Source organism: Phyllostomus discolor, chromosome X (genome assembly GCF_004126475.2).
Source record: "Phyllostomus discolor isolate MPI-MPIP mPhyDis1 chromosome X, mPhyDis1.pri.v3, whole genome shotgun sequence".
Classification (NCBI taxonomy): Eukaryota; Metazoa; Chordata; class Mammalia; order Chiroptera; family Phyllostomidae; genus Phyllostomus; species Phyllostomus discolor.
The window spans coordinates 11,121,485-11,130,720 of NC_050198.1; the positions used below are offsets into that span (position 1 = coordinate 11,121,485).

A 9,236-nucleotide genomic window follows, 5' to 3' on the forward strand; every position below is an offset into this window, starting at 1 on the left:
AAGTGCTCGGGTGCCAGGCACTCTGGAGTTAGGCTCTAGCTATTTAAAGAAATCGCTTGGGAATTCCAGCTGCCAGCAGATGAACTCCGTTGGGAGACAGTTCTCCATGGTTTTCTCTTGTTTCTGCACATCTTGTGAACAAAGACTTTCATAGCTTTTATTTTAGACTAACTCTCTAAGGAAGTTTGTATAATGAACAACTTTAGGAGATAGAGACAGTGTGACCCTGTGGAGCCAAAGACAAAATTGTTTGTTAATGAGTGTAATAAAGATAGTATCTGCCTCTAGAGCAAAACTTGGGCAGGTTGGTTTACTTGTAGCCCCCCTTAAGATATTGGAATTTCCTAAGCGTGGGCTCTTCCCCTGTGGCACACATTCACTTGGGCCCACCTCTGTGTTGCCCCCATGGGACTTAGGGGCAGAAGGGAACCAGGGCAAACATGAAGTTCATACTGCCTGTTGTGCTATGAGTAATAAAGTAATTTGTCTCTGACCCAATATTCTTGTATCTTCTGTCAGCATCCGTGAAATTGAGGCAGACTAATCTGTTAGCTTGTAAGCAGGGAAAGTCTTATACCTTCCACAGTTTCATGACAAAGCCCATTAGAAGTGATGTGCCCTCCGTCAAAAATCTGAGTTCAGTGGAAGCCCCCCCTCCATACTCTGCTCTGTCCAGCAAGCCAGAATGAGGCTCCTGTAGATAATTCTGCTTATTTTAATACAGTGGATAACTGGCAACTACACAGTGTTCAATACTCCCTAATGTCCCTATGGAGGAAGTCCCAATCTATAGAAGAGTTATTTTCTAAGGATTTATTTATATGTATTTTTCTATGGCAATAACTTTAAAGGCAGCAGTCAGACCTAACCCTCGTTATTCTTAGACTAGCTCTCAAAACGTATTAAGCAGCTTTAGTTTAGTGGTTAAAACCGTGGGTTCTGGAGCCAGACTATCTAGATTTAGATCCTTTCCCCTCCATGAACCAGATGTGTTGACCTTTGACGAGTTATATTAATCTCTCAGTTTCCTCACTTGAAAATGGAGTTAACAACACTAATCACCAATAAGGTTATTTTAAGGACTGAATGAATAATGCACACCTCATATGCAACTCCTTTACAGCCTGCTGTGATAACCATTCTATAATCTGGGCGCCTTACATACAATTCAAGCAAACTTGATCATCACCCATAGCCTTGCTCATATAACACATACTGTTGGAGATGATGTTTATTACATATTTCTATGTCCAGGGAGGGGCTTCCATTACAGTAATTAAGATTTATTTATGAGAGAGGGGAAGGGAGGGAGAAAGAGAGGGAGAGAAACATTGATGTGTGAGAGAAACAGTGATCAGTTGCCTCTTGTACTCCCTTGACTGGGGACTCGGTCCACAACCCAGGCATGTGCTCTGACTGGGAATCAAACCGGTAGCCCTTTGGTTTGCAGGCCAGCACTCAATCCACTGAGCCACATCAGCTGGGGCAGAGCCAGTACTCTTAACCTGAGGTCCATGGATACTTTTAGGACATCCACAGAACTTACATCTTTATTTTTTTCTGATGTCTAACTGAAGCATAATATTTCTTACAAATATGAATATAGATAACAAACCACAGTAGTATTAACAATGTCTATGAACTTGTATTAAAGAGAAATCACAGATGTTTCTTTTTAAAAAAAGATTTTATTTATTTACTTTTTAGAGAGAGGGAAAGGGAGAGAGAGAGGGAGAGAAATATCAATGTGAGATAAATCAACTGGTTGCTTCTCACATACCCCCAAGTGGGAAACCTGGCCTGCAAGCCAGGCATGTACCCTGATTGGGAATAGAACCTGCGACCTTTTCATTCCCAGGCTGGCACTTAATCCACTGAGCCACACCAGCCAGGGTAGAAATCACAGATATTTTCACATGACATTTCACTGGTTGCAAACATCTGAAAACATCATTTACATTAATCACTACTTTGAAATTATAATACTTATTAGTCCTGCCAGTAAATCTTCTTCTTCTTCTCCTTCTTCTTCTTCTTCTTCTTCTTATTAATTTTCTTTTTTCTTTTTTTAAGATTTTATTTATTTATTTTTAGAGAGGGAAGGGAGGGAGAAAGAGAGAAAGAGAGAAACATCAATGTGTGGTTGCTGGGGGCCATGGCCTGCAACCCAGGCATGTGCCCTGACTGGGAATCGAACCTGCGATGCTTTGGTTCGCAGTCCGCGCTCAATCCACTGAGCGACACCAGCCAGGGCTAAATCTTATTATTTAACACATTAACAAAAAGCACATATGGCTTATCATAAATTTATTTATTTATGCTTTCAGAGTTGTATTTTAGTGTAACTGGCTTCCTCTGTAATGCCATATATAATTTATTTTATGCACATGAAAAGATTATTCTAAGAACAGATCTGTAAGCTTCACCAAACACCAAAGGGGCTTATTGCCTAATCCCCAGTGGGTAAGTAGCTCTTTGGTAGAATAAAATTGGCCTTGCTCTGCCCACTCAACTTTCCCTAGTGACAGGGCCAGACCTATCCGGAAGGGTCTGCAGTTCTCCAGCCCTGCCTGTGAGTGAGTGGAAGAATCTCCCTAATTACATGGTGCAGTATTGGGGAACCTACTTGGTCCAATGCAGATCTAAATTATGTCCTTGGATATATGAGCATCACCTATAAAGAGAATATATTGATGTCCAGATGTCTGACTCCTGAATCGTTCTCTTTCAAGTGGTTCCAGATTACAGCAGAGATGGCAGTTATTAGGTCCTGTCCAATAGCAACAGACTAAGTGACAGATTGTAATCTGTCACTTCAACCATGTGTCTTAGGGTCTCTCCAGCCATATGGTGGGCCCACTATGGGCGGGTCTGTGTCTTGCCCTCCCTGAAGCAGTGAAGAGCGCAGTGTGGAAAAAGACAGTGTCTCTGGCCGCCAGCAGTTTGGGTCCAAATCTGAGTTCTGATACTTCATAAATGGGTGACCTTGGGCAAATTACTTCAGCTCCTAATGCCTTGTTTTCTCATCCATAATTGCGCTTTCCTTGCATGGTCTAGGCGAGGGCTGAGTGAATTAAAATGTGACATAAAATGGTGCCTAGAGAACAGGAGGAAAAATCCTGTATTTTATAGCCTAGGTATTTTTCAAAATGCAATGAAAGCAGATAAGTATATTTTCCCTGCAGATAAAAGCCTGAAGTCCTGGACATAGATTATTTTATTAGATTTCATGGAAAAAGATTTAACTCACTGAAACACTACTAAGCCTCTGCCAAGGTTCTCCTGTCCCTCACCAGGAAGAATAAATTCAGCTTTCTCTAAGGAACAGGTGGTCATGGTGTTTTCAGGGGGCAGCACATGACATGAACCAAAGAAAATACTGGAATCAGTAGGAAGGTAGGACATGTGAGAATGGGACCCTGCAGACAGTCTGTCCAGCAAGGAACCTACCATGTTTCTGTTGTTTTTTAGATATAAACAAATTTCCTACGAGAATTGTGTGTTTTCCCCCAAATTTTCTCAAGACAAATCTGAAATAAATAATAGATTTTTAAACTTATCATTCATAAATAAGTACAAATTCTCTATGCAGATACACATATTTGGACCTCATGGGGTGGGCAATATACTTTTCTGTCTGGATTCTTGTTTCTATTATCACCTTGGTCTGAGTTCTGACCTCAAATTTCTGGCATGGTGATAGCCACTAAAGTCTGGAACCTTCTGGTATTTGGCATTTTCTCTATTCTGCAATCATCTTTATATGTGTAACATTCATTATTCCAGTGAGTCTTTATCATAGTTGGAATCTAGCTTAACTTGCTGAAGTATAAAATTATGTAAGTTTTTATAAGATCTATATTGTAAAAAGCTATGGTACTTTTCTTTGGTATCTGTATTCTCCCCATCCCACTCCAGGCCAAACACACTGCCAGAAACATGGGAGTCTTTCCTACATGGCTGTTTGAATCAGTATATTCTCTGGGGTTTTACTTCAAGGGAGATATTCTCTCCTCTTCATTAGTATGACAGTTGCATTAAGTACTAACTCTGGTGGGGATCATTAGAAAGATATAAAAAGACACCACAAAAGGTTATTGGAAACAAAGCTAACTTTATTTGCTTGCCAGGGAAGGGAGTGCTACATCACTCTAGAACAAGGTCAGTAAAACAGAGGAAGTACATCAAATCTGGCTAGAATCTGAGTTCAGGTCGCTGGTTGGTTCCCAAGGCCGAGAGCGGACGCTTCTTGGCAACTGAACATTGCACTGGTTCCCTTCGTGAAAGTGCGGGGACCATTCCCAAGAGGTCCAAGGGGTGACAGAGGCTCGGCCAAGCGCAGTGGTCCTCAGATGGCATACATGAGCACTTTGTTTGAGCTCATCTCAAATCTTGCCTTAATGGAATCAACAGCACAGGAGGACAGCTGACTTCATCAAGTAAGACTCACTGGTCACCTGTCCCTTCACTCATCTCTTTCGGAACTGCCAGACCAAAGTTCCCTTTTTTGTTGGGGCGAAAGGCATAGAAACATACATGTGTACTCAGAAAAACAAATCTTATGTAGACAGGGTGCCCTTTAAAACTGTAACAGAGCAAAATATGAGATACAAAAACAAATAACCTGTACAGAAAAGCTCATAGCAACATCACACACAACAGCTAATAGGTAGGAGCGACTAAAATGCACACTCATGGAGATTTAATCAACAAATGTGGTACATTCAAACAATGGGATATCACTCAGACATAAAAAGGAATCAAGTACTGTACATGTTACATCACAGATGAACCTCAAAAACATCATGCCAGGGAAAACAGGCCAGACAGAAATGGCCACATACTGTGTGATTCCATCAGTGTCTAGAGAGCAGGGAAGCCCATCCAGAAAAAGGCCAACAGGTGGCTTCCAGGGCTGGGGAAGGGGGGGATGGGAACCACAAACTAAAGGGCTTCAGAGATTTCTCTGGGGTGATGAGGTGTTTTTGGAACAGAGATGGTGGCGACACAACACTGTAAAGGAGTAAGTGCCACTGAGTCGTACACCTCGCATGGGCTGTTTCTTATGCCCATCACAGCTCAATAAAAAGAGAGGGGAAACGAAAGCAGAAAAGTGCAGGGACCTTGGGCGGCCCATGACACGCCCCAGAAGCAGAGAGGAGCTCAGGGAGCCAGGCTGCAGACAGCTGGCAGTCAGCAAGCAGGGAAAGGGAAGGGGTGGGGGTTCTGCTTTCAGAATCTAACCAGGCTGCAAACACTTGAAAGACAGACAAATAAAACTCATTTCCAAACATTTTAGCTGTTTACTTTTCTACAAATAAGCTAGAAGTTCTAACAGTAGAAACGGTCACATAACGAGAGAACACCAGACATCCCAGAAGTGCCTCTTTCAGTCCTCCTCTGCCGCCTGGGACCATGGCCCTGGCCGCAGGTCCGCCCGGAGCCGTTCTGCACGCTGCGAGGTCTCCCAGGTCCTCACTGCAGGTGTGAAAAGCATCATGTTTCCCAGTTTTAGCATTTGTCCAAACAATTTTTTTAAATTGATTCTCATACACTGCCTAAAACCTCCTGACTTAAATAATCAAATACCAAAAGGACCTTCTTCTCCAAGATGTTTCTAGTATTTCACAGGCCACTCCAGCATATGTCATGTAGTGGGAAACCATTGAAAAGGCTGGGACCCTCCTGTCGCATGCTAACGTGGGTGACCTGGAGGGTGTCACACTAAGTGACAGAGGCCAGCCCCAAACTGACCACGACTGCATCACTGCACTCACACCAAGTGCCTGAAGCAGTCCGACTCAGAGGAGCAGAAAGGAGCCCGCTGCCCGCCAGGCTCTGCAGGGAGAGCGACATGGGCAGCTGGTGCTCACCCAGTGCAGCTTCTCTGTTGCAAGACGGAGACAGCTCTGGAGACTTGGTGTGCACCACGCAACTCGAAAGAGGCTAAGATGGTGCATTTTATGTGATGTGCTCATTTAACTCCGAAAAAGTTTTAAAAACCGTTCACCTTGCTAAATTAATGTAATTTTAACTTGATCGGTATTGCAGATTTATTGTTTCAGAGAAACTATAGGCTTCAGGAGTTTCAGCTGAGCCTACTGTGGATTTGATACACTTTGGAACACTAAAATAGAACTCACTATGTTAACAACAGCAACCAAAACAATGGCATAAGCCAAACCATGTCAGGTTATTAAACACCTTCTTGTCTCTACGTACAATCATGGGGTTGTGCTTCTGAATAAAGTTTACACGTCTAATGACTGAAGTACTGACACATCAAAATAAGGCAGAATGAAGTAAAAACTCTATCGCTTTGGGTCGATGCCCTCATGTTTTGCAAAAGAGAGGACCCAATGCAAGGCTCAGGATTTGGGAGGGCGGGGCAGGCCTCCATTCTGTTCGCCTTTGCCCTGGCCTGCTACCTGCTGGCGCCCACCCTGCTGAGCTATTTGGGGTGCTGCTGCCACTGGGGATGGCAAGACTCTGAGCCTTACCTGCTGGGGCTGTGGCTGCTGTGGGAAGGCACTGGAGAGCTGGACCACGTGTTTCGGGCGGCTCTGCCCAGGTGCTGTCTGGGCAGAGGCAGGCTGAGACTGCACCACGGTCTGGGGCTGCAGAACACTTCTGACCTCATTGCGGTTCATGACAGCAGCTTGCTGAGCAGATAAGGCTGTTTGTTGACTGGCCGAACCTTGTGCACTTGAACCCTGCAACATGCGCTGCTGAAGCATAGTAGGGGGCTGCTGAAGCTGTGGTACTGGAAACAACTGGCAAAACAGCTGCTGTGGTTGTTGGGTTTTCCAAATGTCAACACCTTCTGGAACCCAGAGAACACCTATAGGCCTAAATCTTGAAAAATCTCTTAAATTATGCTGAACACCTCCCTGAGAAAGAGCCTGTGGCACAGTGGGTTGCATATTTGGGGACTGATCTCTTGAGGGCAGGCCACTGATCTTGACTGGTTCAGGAGCCCTGGCCCTAGCAACAGACGCCCTCCCAGGGTTGGACCTTCTCACCACAATCTGGGCTTCAGGAACAGGGCCTTCCACTTTGACAGTGTTGGAGCCAGCAGACTCGGCCTTGACATGACTGGCTGGAATTGTTTCTGCTGAGCTACCAGCACACAAGGTGGCTGCAGGAAGTGTGCTAACGTGGTTCGCTTCCACAGAGGGTTTCTGGGGAAGACTCGGTGGCTTTGAAGCAGGGACAGGAGACGGCATTTTAAGAAGGCGAATGCGGCTTGCCTGCTGGGGAGTCAAACTGTTATTACCTGAGAAACTCTTTCCTGAGCTGGAGAGAAGGCTGATGGGTAGAGGGGTGTACCGGACTCCCTCCCTAGGTACTGAAGGCTGAACTGCCAAGGCCAGAGGCTGTGCTGGTTCTTTCTGCACAGAAAGCTGGCTGAGAGGAGCTGAGCTGCTGGAGCCCTGTGACACCTCAAAGGTACATTCAGGGCTCAGCGGCTCCAGTTCCTCGAACAGACTCTCTAATTCTCCAGTGTCAATGCTTGACTCAGGCATCAAACTATAGCAATGGTCCTCTCTGAAGGAGTGACGGGGAGACATTGGTCTCCCACATCTGGCTTTTTTAGGTGCACTTTCTATTCCAGAGATAAATGGATCATTAAGAGACTTCATGAAGGTCAGCTTTGTTGTCTGGGACTGATCACCAGCTTCATATCCAAATAGAGAAATATCATCATTTACCCCATAGGTTGGCCAGTCTGTTAGTGGTGAGTCATCATATTTGACAGACCTCTCCTCTCTAGCATATTTCTCTACATCTACCTCAGAAGGGACTGCCAAATCACAGGGTCTCTGTTTCCAAATATCCACACAATTTCCTGCTTTGGGTCCTGCAATGACCATTTTGAGGTCATTTTGTTCAGCTGCTGGACTTGCCTTGCTTTTTTCGTGAAGTTCTGGACTACAAGACGGCTCCTGTGGCTCATTTGGGGAGGCTGTGGAGTACCTCTTGAGGTTCCTTCTCATGGTGGTAGTGTTCATCTCTTGCCTGTTATGGAGCAGCCTGTTTGCAGTGCAGGCTACTGATTCAGAAGGGTCAAGACACAGGGGTTCAGCTGTAGCTAAGATCAGCTGGCTCTCAAGTTTGTCTTCCTGGGTCTGTTCCTGGTTATCACTGGTTATGGACTGTACATCGCAGGCTAACGTCTGCATCGTTGGGCGTAGGAGGACGTGCCTGCTTTGGTAACCAAGGGGCCCTGCATTACCGCCCTGCCTATAGTCCCGTACTTCTGCTATGACACACCCACTGTGAAACATGTTCAGTTCGGACTTTTCCAGGAGATCCACCAATGCAGGGGGCAATTTCTCTGCATCTAGGTATTCTAGAAATGTCTTTTCTTCGTAAGGCAGTTGAATGGTCTCTGAATGTGGTTCACTTGGCCCCTTGAGCATCAGTGAATAGCCCTGCTTTCCTGGGTACAGGTTGACCACCAAATGGGACAAGGACTCCTTCTGAACAAGCTTTTCTAACAAGTTCACATTGCTTATTAATTCCTCCGTAACCCCGGGCTCTTTTCCACATTCTTCGACATATAGGTCATACAGTTTTTCAGGGAGAGATTTCCCCCCACCAGATGACTCTTCACGTTTACGGAGTCTCTGCCATATACTTTCAATGACACACTCCGCACGATCCAAAGCTTGTTCTAAAGCTTTTTCCATTGTGGTATAAAATGGCGGCCCTAAAAGGATAAAAAAATGTAAGGCCGCTGATGCACGGAACGGCTACTATGTCTTTAATATCAATGTATCCTTTTGCAAAAGCCACGTCTCTACTGTGGAACCACCAGACTTACCGCAAATGGACACTGAGAAACCTGCCACCCCGAAAGTACTCCATAAAATACTTACGATTTGGGGGTCGCCTATGCACGCAGGGGTCCTGCAGAAGCCGCCGTCTGGCAGCGCCTGCCTCGAGGACTGCAGGCTGAGCCGGATTCTCCCAGCCACCTGTGCGAAGGTGTGCTTGGCGCACTCTACTGTAGTGGCGGCTAGCACCACCCTTCATCCCATTGTCTCCTGCTGCCACCCCTAGGGGGCGCGAGGCCCTTTCGTGAGGACCTCACTTTCCACACTTCCTGTTCTGGTGCCCACACTTTTGCCGGAGAGCAGGACCAGGAAGGGTCGTTTCTTTGCTTTTACCACTAAAAGTGTGCACACCAAGTCAGAAGCCACCAACGCAAAAAATGCCTCCTGGTTTGGTAC

The 9,236-nt window shown here is 45.5% G+C and overlaps 1 protein-coding gene across 1 annotated transcript; it reads right to left on the reverse strand.

The window, feature by feature from the left end:
* Positions 1-6,368: 6,368 nt before the first annotated feature.
* On the reverse strand, positions 6,369-8,717 carry LOC114505594 (transcription factor SPT20 homolog). The gene has a single exon (XM_036016850.1). The coding sequence runs from the start codon at positions 8,691-8,693 to the stop codon at positions 6,369-6,371; it is 2,325 nt and encodes a 774-aa protein (XP_035872743.1). The 5' UTR covers positions 8,694-8,717.
* Positions 8,718-9,236: the final 519 nt, after the last annotated feature.

Excerpts from the sequence above, each read along its gene's own strand:
- LOC114505594 (XM_036016850.1), bottom strand. The coding sequence starts at position 8,693 with ATGGAAAAAGCTTTAGAACAAGCTTTGGATCGTGCGGAGTGTGTCATT.